General features: G+C 43.9%; 1 protein-coding gene across 9 annotated transcripts in view; it reads right to left on the bottom strand.

The window, feature by feature from the left end:
* prdm16 (PR domain containing 16) overlaps positions 1-17,149 on the bottom strand; it is a 185,290-nt gene that overhangs the window by 17,332 nt on the left and 150,809 nt on the right. For 8 of the 9 annotated variants that reach the window (XM_037103036.1, XM_037103043.1, XM_037103033.1 and 5 more), the window contains exons 4-5: positions 8,617-8,757; positions 2,780-2,882 (exon numbers count right to left, since the gene is read on the bottom strand). In XM_037103036.1, the coding sequence (XP_036958931.1) occupies positions 2,780-2,882; positions 8,617-8,757 (244 nt within the window). Of the gene's footprint in view, positions 1-2,779; positions 2,883-4,307; positions 4,632-8,616; positions 8,758-17,149 lie in introns of those variants that run through there. The other variant, XM_037103042.1, reaches the window with a different exon arrangement.

The following is a 17,149-nucleotide window of genomic DNA, read 5'->3' as shown; positions in this document are numbered from 1 at the left end:
ACCTGCCATACCCTCTTTGCCATGACCCAGGCAGCCAGCGCCTGAGTCGGCCCCCCCCAGGTGTCCCAACATGCCGTGCACGCCCATCCATCATTTCAAGCCGCACTAAATGAGTTTATCCAAAATGACTTACAGTGCACGGCTCACCTGTTTTCTACTGCATGTGACCGTTTATCCAGCTGGAACTTCTTGGACACATTAAAAGGGCATTAGTGTAGCAACATCAGTGTGTCCAACCTTGGGGAGAAGGATAAATGACCTTCTGGTCAATGGGCCATTACGCTGAGCTCAAATGCTAAACTAACTCGCTCCCTCTGACACCAGTGTGCACATTATTTCATCGAGCGTGAGTGTTTTACTGTGAGAGAGTTGGTCATCATTTGCTTGGATGCTCAAACATCTCAGAACTTTTTGTCGGCCGTCGTTTAGAGCAGGGGGATGGTTTCGGAATCAAGGATCTGGTTCATACCCAACGACAACAAACTCCTCCTTGGCAGAAACTCTCGGGGTGTATGGGCACGTCCGCATGCTCGAATGAGGACGCACGTTAATAAAGCCACTTACGTACGTGCATCGGTGTGCCTGTGTTTCTTCAGCTAGTCTGGTCCGGGCGACTATGGCGGGGTGGAGTGGGAGGGTTATAAAGGGGAGACTAATAGCTCTCTGGGAGACGAAGGGAAGCACAATTATGGGCAGTTTAGCAGCTAATCTGGGAGCATGGGTGAGGTCTCAGGGGACTCCTCAAGTCCTCTACTTCAAATTCCTTCTCCGATAAGCCAGACACAGAGAGCAGGGCTGCGCTGCCAAGCTCCCACTCAGCCCTGCTACCTTTCTCTCTCTGTCTCTCAATAACGAACACACTCACACTCACACACACAGACACACTCACACACACAGACACACACACACACACACACATACACACACTATAATACATTAAGACAAGCACACAAAACAGTCGTCCCCATAGTAGGCTGTCTGTCTTTGCTGTCTCCCTCACTCAAAAATGAACATCTTCAAACAACAGTCGGACTGTTGCACTCGTTCCTTCCCTGTGGCTTCACCCCTCTCTCACACCAACACACGACGCCAAATACTTTGGCTCTGACACACACATTCTGGCAGGTGGAGAGTCTCTCTTTTCTCTCTGTCTGCCTCCGTCCCCCCGGACTTCACATACGTTGCTACATACACTCGGAGGAATTGAACAAATCATTTACAAGTCTGCTCCGTCTTCGACGCACTCCTCCAACATGCCAATCTGCTTCTTCTCAATAATCAAGCTCGCTTTGAGCTCCCGTTTCCTCCTGTTGCTTTGACATGGAGATCCGTGCATCATGCAGGGGAGAAAAACTGGTGAGCTGCGGAGCATCTCACGAAACATCTTGTTCTGCCCTGCACCATTTTATCATCAACGACAAGTAAGAATAATCTGATTTTTTTTTTTCCTTTTCATCCGCAGTTCCAGAGAAACTGGAAACGCAGCAAAACAATGTTACCTGACAACAGCAGTTCACCACAATAAGTCCAAGATGTTTCAAGAAATACGGCGGAACTACGGGCCCTTTTCCGCTCGAGTGAACTTTGAAGAAAAAGCCCAGATTGACAGTGAACAGCTGTCTACGTTAGATGGGGAGATAAAATATTGGAGATATTCGCTCTGACGTACAGAGGCACGGTTGAAAGGTAGTGAGCACGGTGAATCAGGTTACCCACTCAGAGGGGAGACAGGTGGGCGAGAGCACCTTAAAAACATGACGCACTTTGAAATGCGAGCCAATTTCAAGACAACCAGTACTATAGAGAGATGGATGGATAGATGAATCAATAGATCATATATTTTCTTACAATTGTTATTTGAACACCAACCTACAGCCAGAGTAAAGGAAAACAATTATTTTTTCCCTTCCACATAAATAGTAATTTGCTCATTCTGCAACATACATTAAGCCTCACTTGTTTCTTTTCAATATTGTATCAGTGCAATTTATCAATCTTATGCAATGCTTCTGTGATATTATAACCGATCAAATGTTTTTTCTTTCTTTTGTATTTATCCTTATTCCAAACTGATGAGACCCACATTATTAATTCTGAACACAAAATTAAGAACACACAAAGAGAAGCAGTGTCAACAAGGAGCTGATTCCCAGGAGGATTATCGGAAGTTAGTCTGATACTACATTTAGCCTAATGGTCACTAAAACTTCCACCAAAACACAAACAACAAAAACAAAAATGAGGCTAAGGCTGAATTTCTGGGGACAAACATTAATGTACTTTTTTCTTTTAATTCCAGCATTACCATGTAATGTGTTCTTATGGATCAGGCTTCCTAATAATTCCTGCTTGATCTTGGCTTTCCGTCAGCAGCAAATGTCCACTCACTTTGGATGGAATCTGACAAGTGCCAATTGATACAGTATTACAGGCAGGCAGGCATTGTGAGCGCACAATTCAGACCAGACCCTTCGGAGTAGCCCTTCGATATTGGCAGGCCTATTTTAAACGACAGCTCCAAAAAGGGCCTTCAACCAGATGCTTTAATGCGGGATTTAATTCCATCCTGGAATTTTATGATTCGAATAATTCACATTTCTTGAGGAATGAAAAAAAAAAAACTTGGAGAGAGAGATGGTGTCTTTTTTTTTTTTTTTTTCCTTCTCCCCCCCCTCCCGTCACATTAGCGAGGTTATGGAGTGTGTTGGCCGCGAACGCAGCACAGGATGCAGGTTGGAGTTTGTTTAAAATGTGCGCTAATGACGCGCATTAATCTTACCTTGCAGGTTGGGTGCCATGGATCCCTCGGGGAAAATACCGTCCTTCATATACACTAAAAGCTCCTCCCCTGCGTCAATGTCCCGGACAGCTTTATAATAAATCTGAGGAGGGAGAGAAAGACAGAGAGAGACTTTAACTTCAGCTCAGGACGGAATTTACAAGTCTGGACTGACGCTTATTTAGTGTCGCGCTTAAAGGAAAGGCCTCGTGTTGTTGCGATACTATTCGACTATAAACTGGGTTTTCAGTGAGAAAACTGCACGCAGACTAAAATCAGCTTCAGAAATGTTCATACAATTTCACAATTATTATTATTATCTTACTAATTAAAAGTCGTGTCGCCGAACTTTTTTTTTTCAATACGCGATGCGCACAGTGATTTATTTCATTCCACATTTCACATGATAAAATAAACAAAACGAACATAAAACACACACACACACACAAAAATCCGCCTTCCAAATCACTTGAAATAGAAAAAAAAACTGTTCTGCGGTCTTTTCTAAAAAAACAATTACTCAAATGTTTTTTTTTTTTTTTTCAATTTTAATGAAAATGTAGAAGGAATCCAGACGATACAAACACTGCTGTAATGAGTCTAAACAGTCTGAAGGAAAAGTGGCGAGTGAAACGAAAATAAACATCAAACCGCTCAACTGCTCTGTGCGTGTTTTTTTTTTCCTTCTTCTTTTCTTTCTTTCATTTACAGCTGCAGCACACCGGGAAATGTCGACTGTGTATCTGCACACAGCGACTCCTTTGACTGAGACTATTTAGCGTGTGTGATCAGCCAGAAATTACTTTTTATTATTATTAGTATTTATTTATTTATTCATTTATTTATTTATTCATTTTGCAGCTAAAAGTAAAGACGAGGAAAAATGGCAAAATTCGACGCCACTCAGGAACGAGGGCCTCATCCAGTGTGTGCGTCCAACATCGAGAAAACCTGCGAACCAAAGTAAGTTTACACACACACACACACACACACACACACACACACACACACACACACACACACACACACACACACACACACACACACAGTCTGAAGACAACTCGGTCAGAATCAACGTGCATAATTCACCTGTGAACAATATTACAGCTTCATGCAATTAAACCACAGCGCAAACTTCCACATCCAAGCTGCTCAAAAGAAGCTGCTGCGGCCTCTGAACACATGGGGGCGCTCTGCACCAAGTCAACGAAGCGGACTGAACACACACACACACACACACACACACACACACATCGAGTCGCACACACAGTAAAAGGCCGGTGAAACTAACTTCCGAGACTTAGTCCACTGAAGACGACACAAGGAGCAAAGGCCTAAAATCATTATTATTATTATTATTATTATTATTATTATTATTATTATTATTATTATTATTATTATTGTAACTATTATTATTGTAACTATTGTTATTATTATTCTCATTGTTATTATTGTAATCGTAGGCCTACATATTTACAACAACTACACAACACGGCGGCTGCGGCAGCCTGATGTTTTCCGACCTGACCTTTCTTTTCTCCGTGAGACGGAAGAGTTGGGAAAGTTGCGCGGCGCTGCGGAGAGCCTCCAGCTGCTGCAGTAGCACTTCAGTCCCGGTGGAGTTGGCGACGCAACCCATAGTAGGTCTGCCGGAGAGGGAGCGGAGCGCTGGGGCGGACAGGGGCCGGGGAGAGGAGGTCGCGGAGCGGCCGGGCGCGCGGCGGACGGTCGGTGATCGTTCCCTCTGGCTGGATGAAGCTCCTCCGCCGGTGCTATTCTCTAATCTAGTCTGTGAGCGCGTCTTTCATGATGATGATGAGCCTCTCTCTCTCTCTCTCTCTCTCTCTCTCTGTCTTTCTCTCTCGCTCTCTCTCTTTCTGACTCTCTCTCTCTCATTAGTGATTCCCTATTGCCCCTTGGTGCTCTCTCGGTTACCCGTCGGCCACTCCTCCTCGTCTTATCTCCAGCCAAAAGGATTGAGGGATCTGCGGCGCAGACCCCTCCCCGCATCTCCGATCCCGGCCGTCGCTTCGGCCGCCTGATAAATCTATTATTGATGTAAATAATGGATAAAGCAGCCGGACGGACTTGCACTCACGGTGTCAGTCACTCGATCACTCACACTCACACACACACACACACACACACACACACACACACACACACACTCCTGTGAGAACGCGCAAATACGCGCGCGCGTACGAAGATAAACGCTATATCAGTGGGGCCTTTTATTGATTATTGTCAGGGGCCTGGTCAAGTTTTCTTTAAAATGCAGCAACGTTATTAAACTGGTCAAACCATGGGAGCAATTTATTCAGACTCTGATGGTTAAACTCAATCAATTGGGATTAAAACAATTCAGTAAACTAGAGCGTTTAAAGATGGTATTTTAATACTCTAAATTTAAAAATGTCTCTCTGTATTAAATCAGCATCGAAGTTATTTAAAGAGCCCAAATCATTAATATCATTATCAGTTTTTTTTTCCTTAATTATTTTAATCAGTAGTTGGGCAAAATCATTCTGAACGCAGGACACAAAAATGGACTTGAAAGAAAAAAACAGTTTATAAATATAAAGGATGAACAACGTGGAAATATCACATTTGAGTGCTTCAATATTTCATTTTAAATTAAATTAACCTTGTTGTCTTTTCATTTGAAATCCTCTAAAACCACTTCATGGCAATATTAATAACATATCTTCTTCATTATCATCAGAGGCCTATGAGGATATTTTAGTCATTTTTTTTCCTTTCAGTGAAAACGGGTGTTTTTCCGGGTGATAACTGAGAAAATAAATATTTTTCTAATAAATATTTATTGCATTTTGTGTCTTTTTTAATCTTTGTGTGTTCTACAGTAACGTCCACACACACAGACCTGTCTTGACCTCTTCCCATCTCTGTCCAGTGTTCATGGGACAGATGCCTCATCGATCAATGCCAGCCGCAGGGCTCGCAATAATCCCCCACTGTGGCCACAAACACACACACACACACACACACACACACACACACACACACACACACACACACACACACACACACACAAACACATGCACGCCAGTGTCTATTTATTGATGGATCCATCGTGGGGTAAGAAGGGCAGATCAAACAGAGCTCCAAAGGGCTCCAGTCCAAAACACAAAAGATGAAGGAGTGACAAGAAGGTGGACAAGGTTCATCTTCTCTTCAAACCCCATTCAACTACCCACGCAACACACACACACACACACACACACACACACACACACACACACACACACACACACACACACACACACACACACACACACACCAACCCCCTGCACTCTCTCAGCTGTTTCCTTCAGTGCAACTTGGCCCTAAAAACACTCAATGGGCTCGCTTACACACCAGTTTTGGGTGATTGTTGGCATTCGAAATGAATGGGAACTATTTAATCGGGATAGACACACACACACACACACACACACACACACACACACACACACACACACACACACACACACACACACACACACACTCACTCACTCTCTCTCTCTTTCTCTCTCTGTCTCTCTCTCTGTCTCTCACACACACAGGAAACTGTTGATTTGCCTTGTTTTGCTGGGCCATAATTTAAGGCATCTGAATATTGCATTAGGATGAAATTGCAAGCGGGATTAAGTGAGAACAGTTACTGGAAACGTGTGTGTGTGTTTGTGTGTGTGACAGAGAACTGATTGGGAAGAAAAGAAAAAAAACAACATGGCCATCTGCGGATGCATGCACAACGCACTAGTAAATCTTTCTGACACACACATTTCTCTAAAAACTCTCAACACAGCAGCACTTCAGGAGAAACTGTCCTCAGCACATTTATTTTCTGTACCTGAGGTATATGGGAGAAAATATATAAAACAATACTAAATTATTGCACGACCACAACTATCTAAATTATGCATGATCGTGCGCACATTTGTTCATCTTACATCATTAATGACAAACAAATAAACAAATAAATTATCCACTTGCTTTTCTGAAAGGTTACTGCCTGCATTTGAATTTGCCTCGTGTGCAGATATTTCCATAAAGTCATGCATTGTGCAAAAGAAAAGAAAAATCACTGAAATAGTCTGTTAAATTATACATTTTAGCACTTAGCGGCTATGCATGTGTGTGTGTGTGTGCTGTTTCTGAATAAATGATGGGGTCTACCTGTGAGCCACCACACAGAGCAACTGGTCAGGCAGACAAAAGCCCCTCGCTAAGTACAAACAACCGCAAAACACGCCGGAAAACAACCGCACGCGTGGCCTTTTCTGGCTCTGATAATTCTCCGCAATTTTCGCCAGTGCCCCGATTCTTTCTTTGACATTGTGTGGCAGTGGCAGGGGGCACTGATGTGAAAATCTTAAAAGGATTAGACGGGTTGGTGTTGCCAGCCAATTGGTGCTTGTCAATCTCGGAGGCCCCTGTGCGTTTCCCCTCTCCTGGCCGGTCCAAGCCCCCTTTTCTCTCCATCGGTCAGGCTTAATGTCTGAAGCTTAAACGGACACACTAGCCTGTCCCCTCGGTGTGACAGAGTGACAGGTGGCAGATCAAGACATGAGGACGGAGAAAGGAGACAAAGACAGCGAGAAACAGGCGGCTCGAGACCGAGACAGGCGCGGGGGGGAGAGCGCCGTGTAGGCAGGGATTAGGAGACAAATAAGAGCAGAGTGACAGGAATGTGGAAACACTCGGGTAAGTCATATGGATACATTTGGCTGTCAACCATCATGTGTTGTTTGTTTCTGGCAGACGAGTTTTTCATTCCCATCACTCCTTTGCAACAATAATTTTCGTTGTAGTCAGCATGGTTTTTCCAATTGATCGACTGTTTTTATTGTGAATGTAAGAAAATGGTGAGATATGTTGATCAGTGTTTCCCAAAGCCCAAGATGACACCCTCAAATGTCTTGTTTTGTCCTCAATTTGAAGACATCCACTTTACAGTCATGGAGGAGTTGTGGAACCAGTAAATTATCACACTTAAAAAGCTGGAATCATAAAATCTTGTCTTTTTACTCCTGAAAAATCATTTATCAAAATAGGTGGCGCTTAATTTAGTTGATCAGTCATTTGCAGCTCTATTCCTTTTTTTTTTTTTTTTTTTAAATCTTTCTCTTTTTTTATTGGTGCAACTTCTGCATTTATTCTATCCCAGTGCATGCCTGTGGGTTATCATAATAGTCCAAACTGAACTGAAAGAGTGAAATGTGTGTCAAGTAACACTGCTGGTATTTCATTTAAAGAAACTGGGACAGGAGTCGGCAAAGCAAAACAAAAAAAAAAAAAAAAGAAAGAAAAGAAAAGAAGGAACTGCCTCTGCAGGATAAATAGAAACAGAGAAAAACGGTACCATACTGCAGCAGTAAGTTGTGGCACACACGTTGCATGGGGTTGGGGTTAGGGCCTAGTTAAGCAGTTGGGGCTTTTATGGGCACTGGCTCGGGCATCTTTCCAAACGTATCCAGTGCATCACCCAGGTTTCTTCGGGGGGAGAGATGGGACGTAAGCAACTGCTGCCTCCACAGACGAGGACGGGGCCCTTGATAACGGTTATTATGGGACTCAGGAGTGTCAGGCTATTCTTCAGCCTCTTTACATGGGTCATTTCCTAACAGCAACTGGCAGCTGGCCCGGCCGCCGACACACAATAGAGCCATTCCTTGATCATTTCTAGCGCACACGGTAAACACACACACACACACACACACACACACACACACAAATGCCCATGCGCGGATTCAAATACATCAACCCAGCGTTCCCGCTCTCTCACGTCTCTTGTCTTGTGCTCACAACACAATCCTTGTCATGTCACTCACCTGGTCTCCGGTGAGGTGACAGGCGGCGAGATTCTGCTCCTCAAATGACGGGGCAGAGCGGACGTATTTGAGCCAGCTGTTGCCGTTGGCGTCCGGGCCCGTGTCCAGCGCAAACTTGACGTTGCCCATGTCGTCGACCACCTGTTGGAGACAAGGGCGACAGGTTAGAAATTGACAAATATAAACCACCGCATCAAGTGGAATATTTCTGTGAATGACATTTTCTGAGAATGCTCTGAAGCAATTTTTTTAAGGTGCACATCAAGGTATAAAAAAAAAAAAAAGTCTGCGGCAGGAGTCTGATGTCAGTCACCTTTAAGACAGACGGAGGCAACATGTCAGTGGGTGTTAGGGCCACCTAACCCTGTCAATCCAGACAACAAGAAGAGGAAAGAGAGAGAGGAGGAGAAAGGAGGAGGGAGTAGACAAACTGTGGCTTCTTTCACTTGTCTAAAGACTTTCTCTGGCACATATTGATCACCCTTTGTAACCCCTACGCCCCCCTGAGACTCCGAGAGCGGGTTTCATGTTACCTGCTTTCACAGAGAATGAGGGAGTATGGAGGCAGAAGTGAAGGAGGAAGAGGAGGAAGAGGAGGAGGAGGAGGAGGAGGAGAGGACAATAGGGGCTTACTGTTGAGCAAAAGGAAAAACAAAGAAGGGGTAACAATCTGTGATGTATGTATATACATATAAGAAAGAGTATTTATGAAACAGCAGCGATCTCAATCCTTCAACTCTTTACTACTTCGATTGCTGTGTGTGTGTGTATATATCTGTCTGTGTGTGGTGGAGTTTGGTGGTGCTGGGGAATCTGGGGGGGGGGGGGGGGCAGCTCAGTTAAAACCCCCAAACTCACCCTCACCACCAAGTTGTGGGGCTGAATCTCCGGTTACGCCCCAGCGCTGCATGTGATACTGAGCCTGTGCGAATCCTCTGGGGAGAACTGGCCTGAGACAGAGCAACTCCTCTAATTACAACTCCCAATCAGCCTGGCCTGAGTTCAGCGCTGACCTCTAGCTTGACTCTCTGCACTGCTAATCACAGTCAAATGTCTCTGCTGAGGGAAATCGAGGTGTGATGGAGAAGAACCAACGAACCGCCTGACGTTTTTAGATGCGCAAGAGTTCTTGAACCTCTCTAAACTGGCTGCTTTTCTCATGGTTTTTTTTTTTTTCCTACTCAGCTCATAAAAGTGTGAATGGTCATGTTCTTGTTGTCTGGGCGAGCGCGTGTGGAAGGTGTATTTTCGTGGGTGGGGGTGCAGGTGCCAAGTTTGGTGAGTAAATATGTAAAAGGGGTCTGGCTGGAGGTGTGGAAGAACTGCCATGTGCATGTTTGTGCAAATGCGGCAACTGTTTTTAGGCGAACGCATGTGCGCATGGTCGAGTTAACAGCTTTAGGTAACACGAATGTTGTGCTACTTTGGAGCCAAGGTGTGAGTTTACCCTCTCTGCTGAATGCGCCTGCTTTAGAATAACAATGCCTGTTAGTGTCGCGGCTAAAAATAATCAAAATCTTGCCCCTGCACTGAAAAACCCTGAAATAAAAACTGCTACTGCTTATGTAAATTGTATTTGCTGATTGTGAGAGTGGGAAAAGAGACAGTTTATGCAAATCAGTTCCTGGTTTATATTTTCCGTCTTCACACTGAGATACTCAGAAGCACATAATGTGACAACATCCCCTGGAAAAAGCTTATAAATAAAAAACTGATCCGTTCCTCACACACTCACATCCACAGCGACTCCCTCTTCTGCTTCCAGTTTACAACTTAAAACACTTGGCTTGATCGAGTCCAGGCCTTTATTTTATGTGTGAAAACAGTCACTGAAAACTAACCAGGCATACCCCCGCCTACACACCTACTGCTCCACCCATTATCCTTTTGTGCAGGCGGAGGAGTGCACTTGTTGCAGCGTTCCCGGGGAGCTTCGACAGGTATCGTGCATGTTTTATGAACACATGGAGAAAAGCTGAGATCCAGGTGGAGTCAAGGTGGGATTGTGTTTTTTTTTTGTTTGTTTTTGAGGGGGAGGGAATATGTGTGTTACACACTCGTAAGAAAGCTGCCATGCAGCGGGCACGGAGGTGTACACACACAGTGGTTCCCTCGTTCTCCTACACACACACCCAAAGGGTCTGATCATGGGCTTAATGAGCAGCAGACCTGTGTGTGTGTGTGTGTGTGTGTGTGTGTGTTGTCGGGGAGGCCTGCTAACACCCTGTCTCCGGGTGCAAGTCTGATTTATAAGGCTTCAAATGAGGTGCAACAGAGAAGGAGAGCCAGAGTAAGCCCGCGGCTGATTGTTTGTTTATTTACCTTTCTTTTTCAGTTGATGAAACTCCCTCTCCCCCCCAACAACCTTCCCTACGTCATGGGGGGAGGACACGGGTGGAAATTATCAACTCCACGTGCTAAAGGTTTCAACAAAACAAAGCCAACTCGGCTGTTCAAAGTCAGACCCTTTAGTCCTCTCTACTCCTTCAGAAACGGAAACTGACACTAAAGACGTCAAGAACGATGTTTCAGGAGGAGGGATCGTTTTCATACTTTCATACTCTTTCACACTGCTTTGATAGTTTACACTCATTCAAAGTTTTGATGATTATTCCTGTTAATAATATCTAAACCACGTTAGCCAGGTGTTTTTTGCGTCAATCTGGAAATGCAGCAAAATGTCTTTAAAGAACTTTGACAGGACAACAAACGCCGGCAGTCAGACAAATCAAACCTCATCGGCTTTAAATCAACTCCCAGGTTTAACAAAAACAAGTCGAACAGTAGATTTATTACCCGGACTGCCCATTGTAAACATCCATCACAGTTTAGAGATTCATTTCCTGGTTCAACTTTGACCCACAGAACTTGCTGTAGTTGTGAGCGCACACTGTGTGTAATGAAGGATTATTGTCCACATCTCAGGACTGAATATGTGGTTTCAATAAAACAGTCACCCTTATCGTGTTTATTCATACTTTAATTTACTTATATATGATTGATTTTAGTAGCAGAAACAAATTTCAAATGTTAATTTCAGAGCCTGACCAATAGTCTTATTTGATTAAACAGCCTCAGGATGTGACTCCTATGACAATGTGCAAACACACACACACACACACACACACGCACACACCCACACACACACACACACGTACCAACATGAGACACAATGAGACTTCAGTGAAAGAGAAGCAGCACTGAGTGGACAGGATGCAGAGCGAACTCCACAGGAAGCTCTGATAAGAGCACGACACTTATATCGCTCCTCACAACACAAAGGGGAACCTTTGACAGCTAGGAACCTTTAATGGATGTCTCGGCATGCCCTCTCCTCCACCAGTTATATCTGACGGATGTGTGTGGCGCGCAGGGCTGAATTAGAAGAGGAAAGTTGCTTGTACGGGTAGACGTTGATGACAAGGTACATATTATTTTCTGCTTGACGGAGGGCAGAAAATGGAAATGGCAGCTCGGAGCGCAGTGGTGATTGTGATTTTGATGTGAGATGGAGATAGAAGCAGACTTACAGCATGTGAGACATAACTGCTAGGTTATTGTGTGTCTCTGAGGGGAATATTTTTATGAAGTGTGATGTTGGTGCTTTGTTGCACCCCCCCCCCCCCCACCGGCCTTCAATGTGTGTGAACACACCCTAGTTTGCATGTATTTGTATATGTGCCTGTGATAGAAAGTAGTTGCTGTTGTACTGTTCCTCTCATTCTGATTTTGACTTCGATATTTTCCATGTTAGGATACAGACAATGCTTTTGTTTTTTTAATTGTATTACATGCTTAAGAAGTTTGAGAAATCAGTGATCGGTGGTGATCAGTGATTTTGCCTTGGCTTTTTCACATCACAAGTTAACACTAAAGGCAACCAGACATGGCCATCCCCCAGCATGAAAGTCGAGCAACATCTTGTTTTGAAGATCAACAAAAGTCTCTTTTTTTGAAAAAGGTTAGCCAAGAGATTTCTCTAAATTGAAGGTTTTACCACCTTTGGTAAACAGGAAAGCAGCACTGTGAACATGCAGATGGAAGGCCAACTCCTCTGGTTCACCTCTGCATACCTATGCATAGAGACGGAGGAGAGGTTTTCTCATCCTGGCCTCTGTCAAAGAACTGGCCGAGGAATGAAAAAAACATTGCTCCGAAGAGAAGGAGCAAAAAAAAAAAATAGGGAACAGAGTACCTCTCAATATGCATTTCTCTTTAGCTTATCTCAAGAATATGTTAAAATATAAGGAAAGACAAGGAGGTAAAAAAGAGTGGGGTGCAGGATAACATGCACTTCTCCTTGAAGCAGCTAGGGGGCAGCCTGGAATGAAATCTCTCCAGGTAGAAGAGCAGAAGTGGAAATGAAACTTCCCTCCTCTCTCCGCAGCTGTGCACACACACACACACACACACACACACACACACACACACACACACACACACACACAGACACACGTATACAAAACAAAATATATAAATGGTAGAATGGTAGAATTACATGCATGCATATGTGTGTGCGCGCGCACACACACACACACACACACACACACACACACACACACACACACACACACACACACACACACACACACACACACACTCTCTTTACCCCAACGAAAGGGCCAGTCATGGAAACAGAGCAGTGACAGTGACAGATTGAGTGGCTGTGAAACGGGCTGCGGAGCTGGTTGTTAGAGGTGTTGCAAATTAAGGCACAGGACGACTAACAAGAAATAAAGAAGTGTGTGTGAGAGTGTGTATCCTTTCTGGAGAAGGGTCTGTTTCCAGTTGGGAGGCCCCTTTAACATGCATGCACACACACACACACACACACACACAAACACACAGGCGGACTAATAAAGTGTCTGACAGAGTACAGATCCCCACAGCCTCCAATGTGTTTCTGCACATCCACATGTGTGTGTGTGTGTGTGTGTGTGTGTGTGTGTGTGTGTGTGTGTGTGTGTGTGTGTGTGTGTGTGTGTGAGTGTGCTGGTGTGTGATGGATGGGGGCCTGCAGAGATGACCCTACCCTGCCACATCACTCAACAGTCTAAATGAGTGTGTGTCCGTCCCTGTGTGTGTGTGTGTGTGTGTGTGTGTGTGTGTGGAGGTGAGAGGTGGACAGACACACAAGGGGGCCTGTCAATAAATGTTCTCTGAGAGCAGGAAGGGAAACGACAAAATAAAAAGACAGAAATTAATAGGGAGAATGGGAGATTATTCATATCTTATTAACTTCAGTGGTCTTTGGGTAAAAACGATGTGGATGAAGAGGAAGACGAAGAAGGAAAGATGCAAAGAATCTTAGATCTTGATGCTTGTTAATGTTAATGTTAGTAAATGTGTGAAGACTGTGTTTTTGTCTGTGGATATGAGTGTACATGTACTGTACATATAATGTTTCTGCAAAAAACAGTTTAAGCGTTTCTACATACATACACAAGTTGTTATTTACAGGTTAACACAGGAGGATGTGCGATTAGAGGCTCGGAGATTATTTCTGAATACCATTTCACAAGCTCAAAATCTTTGAGAAAACACTGCACACAAGTTGGTTCACAAAAAAAAGAAAGATATAAAAAACCAAGATTGATGAGGGGGAAACCATACACCTGAACAGTTATGGGGGAGTTGATATATAGTTTGATAAGGCTTCATTTAATTTCAGTTATTTCAAATCCATCTTTCCACCTGAGTGCATTGTTATCAATAAAGAGAACTTTGCTGTTCTCAGAGTTTGTCAAGCATGACTCGTTCAATTTCGTACCCAAATTTTCCCAGCCAGTCCAGAGATTTACAAACAGACACGAGCCCGAGCAGAAGGAGTCGGTGTTAATGTGACCCGTCCCTATATGAGACTCCTTTCTCAATACTTCCTGACTGATTTTTTTTTTTCCCGCCTCTCCTTCTGTCCATCTCATTCCTTGCTTTCCATGCATACACAGAAACACACCGAACCGCCTGCACGGCACAGCAACAAAAAACATAGCAGTCAAATGTAGCAGTTGAGAATTTGTTTGTCCAGCTAAATTCAAATTGCATTCAAATATTATTCAAATATGTTCTTCAGACAGCTTGAACCTGAGAAGACGCATACACTTGAATCGCCTTAGCTCTTTTGTTTATAAATGAGTTAAAGAAATTAACAACGAAATCATTTAATTGCAGATTAAGCTGTCAGACATTAAATTGAAAGATTTGAAATAGTCCAAATAAAAAGAATCAGCAGCAGAGCCAAGTGCAAGTGTTTCATCGCGAGGAGCCATACCATGAGTATAGATTTGGCCTTTAAAAATAGAGTGTATATGTGCATACGTGTGTGTGCATGCATGTGTATGTGTGTGTAAGGCCAATTACTGATGCTGGTAATAGTACACCTGTGTAGCCATGTCTGGCAGCCTAATGACAGCTAAAGAGGAAACAGGCTGTAAATCCACACACACACACACACACACACACACACACACACACACACACACACACACACACACACACACACACACACACACACTTTCTTTTATCATTATGTGGAATATCGCATATTTCTTGCTTGTCTTCTTTGTATGGCGAGTGTCCGTACGCCCTATGAGCGTAAGTATGTATGCAAGGTGTTTGAGTGTGTACATGTGGATGCATGGTGTGTGTGAAGGTGAGTGAAGGCATGTTAAATGTGACCCATTTTATCTGGGCCGGGCAGCCATCGACATAATTAAAAACCAGGCAGGCAGGCCAGGGAGGGCCTGGGGCCTTGTAAAAGCCATCTGGGTTGTAGTGTGTGCGTACGTGTGTGTGTTTCTACTTGCATTGTGAGTGTCAGAATGTGGCCCGGCTCACTAATGACCCAACTTGCTTCTCTTAAATCAGCGTCTCCGCAGTCAGCTATCATTTGCGGTGAGTGTGCATGTGCCACACTGGAAACAGCATGTGGAAAGTTCCTGTTTCTATCTCCCACACTCACCAAATCATCGTAAAGTCCAATCTCATTTCGTCTGAGACTGACACATCTACGTTTTCCCTTTGAGTGAGACAACAGCTCCAATGCAGGTGGGGGATACAAACCTTAATGTGGGGATTTAATTTCAGAATTGTTGAGTGTGGTAGATGTAATGATAATAGACAGAACTGATATATAAAAACAACAACTATTATGGATCTTTGCATTAATATGTTGCAAAAAGATTTTACTTATTATTCAATTCACCCAGTAGCACCTCATCATTACTTTTGCTTTATGTTATCAGCAATTGCATTAAGTCTCTCTTTTACTCTCCAACAGCAGGAGGTCAGACATCAATTTTGCCTGGAACTGCAAACAAATCAGAGGCAGCATATCACCAGAGTAAGCGCTAACCATTGCTAACTGTAGTTTCTGTTAGTTTGCAGTCCAGGCTGGGAGCTGCAAGTGGTATGATGATAAAGGATGGGCTGGGGCTAGCTGGTTAGCGTGCTAACTTTACGGATATCTCTCCAACACATCAGCTTCTTTGAAATGAGATCAAAACTCTCTTTCTGCATTCTGTTGATCACTTTAGTTAATTCTAAACTTAAATTCCTACATATTGCACCTTTAAAATCTTCTAATAACCATGTTTCAGGTCTGGGTTGCTCCTATGTCTAATTGAAACAGCACATGAGCTTTTTCATGTGTGCAGCCAGTGATTACATATCTGAAGCCACGCTGCGTTATTTTTAGCATCACGCCACGACCTCCACCTACGCACCCCTGCAGCTCATCTGAATGAACAGGTTGCCATGTGCCGGGTTGCCAGGTTAGGGTAGCTTTAAACAGGAAGTGTGCGAGCTTTAAAAGAAGAGAGGCAGCGAGTTTTCAGGCTGGACCTCGTTAATGAAATGGCTTTGTGTTATTTACAGCCCCTTGTTAAAAGGCTGGATGAGTGTGTGCAAGACTGTCTGTGTGTGTGCGTGCGCATTCATGCTTGTGTATGCCGCGTGTCCGCACAGGTGTATGTGCTAATGTGCACGACTTTTTGCCTGTGTACATGTGTGTTTTTATGCACGTGTGATGTGTTCAGTGCATATGTGTGTGTGTGTGTGTGTGCGTGCGGAGGTTACCATCATGCCATGTCTGTTTTACTGTCGGACAGCCTTTTACAGGCCGGCCTTTATGATATGTATTTAGGGCAATTAGTGAGCAGATATATTGGCTCATTATAGTGAAGCAGGTGCAGTGTAAATGGGGAAATATATGAAGAGTACATCAGGGTCACACACTCTGTCTGTGGCGTTTGAAGAATAACAGCTAGACTTATGTGTGTGACACACAGCAGCACACATACTGATCTCGGTGAGAACCAGACTGAGGAGGCATTTTCTCATACCGGCCTCTGTCAAAGAAACCATATGATCAACGAGGAACATTTATCACATTTAAGAATGGCTAAAATAATTGTTAGCAGGCTCAAGAGGAGAACAAAGTGAGTTAACCGATTAAATATCCACTGAGCGGGAGGCAGAGTCAGTTAAGAGTATGCTGATTGGCTGGAAGGAAGGCACAGTGAGCAAAGTGGTT

The sequence above is a fragment of the Acanthopagrus latus genome, chromosome 7, assembly GCF_904848185.1.
Source record: "Acanthopagrus latus isolate v.2019 chromosome 7, fAcaLat1.1, whole genome shotgun sequence".
Lineage (NCBI taxonomy): Eukaryota > Metazoa > Chordata > Actinopteri > Spariformes > Sparidae > Acanthopagrus > Acanthopagrus latus.
This window is presented reverse-complemented; position numbering and strand designations above follow the sequence as displayed.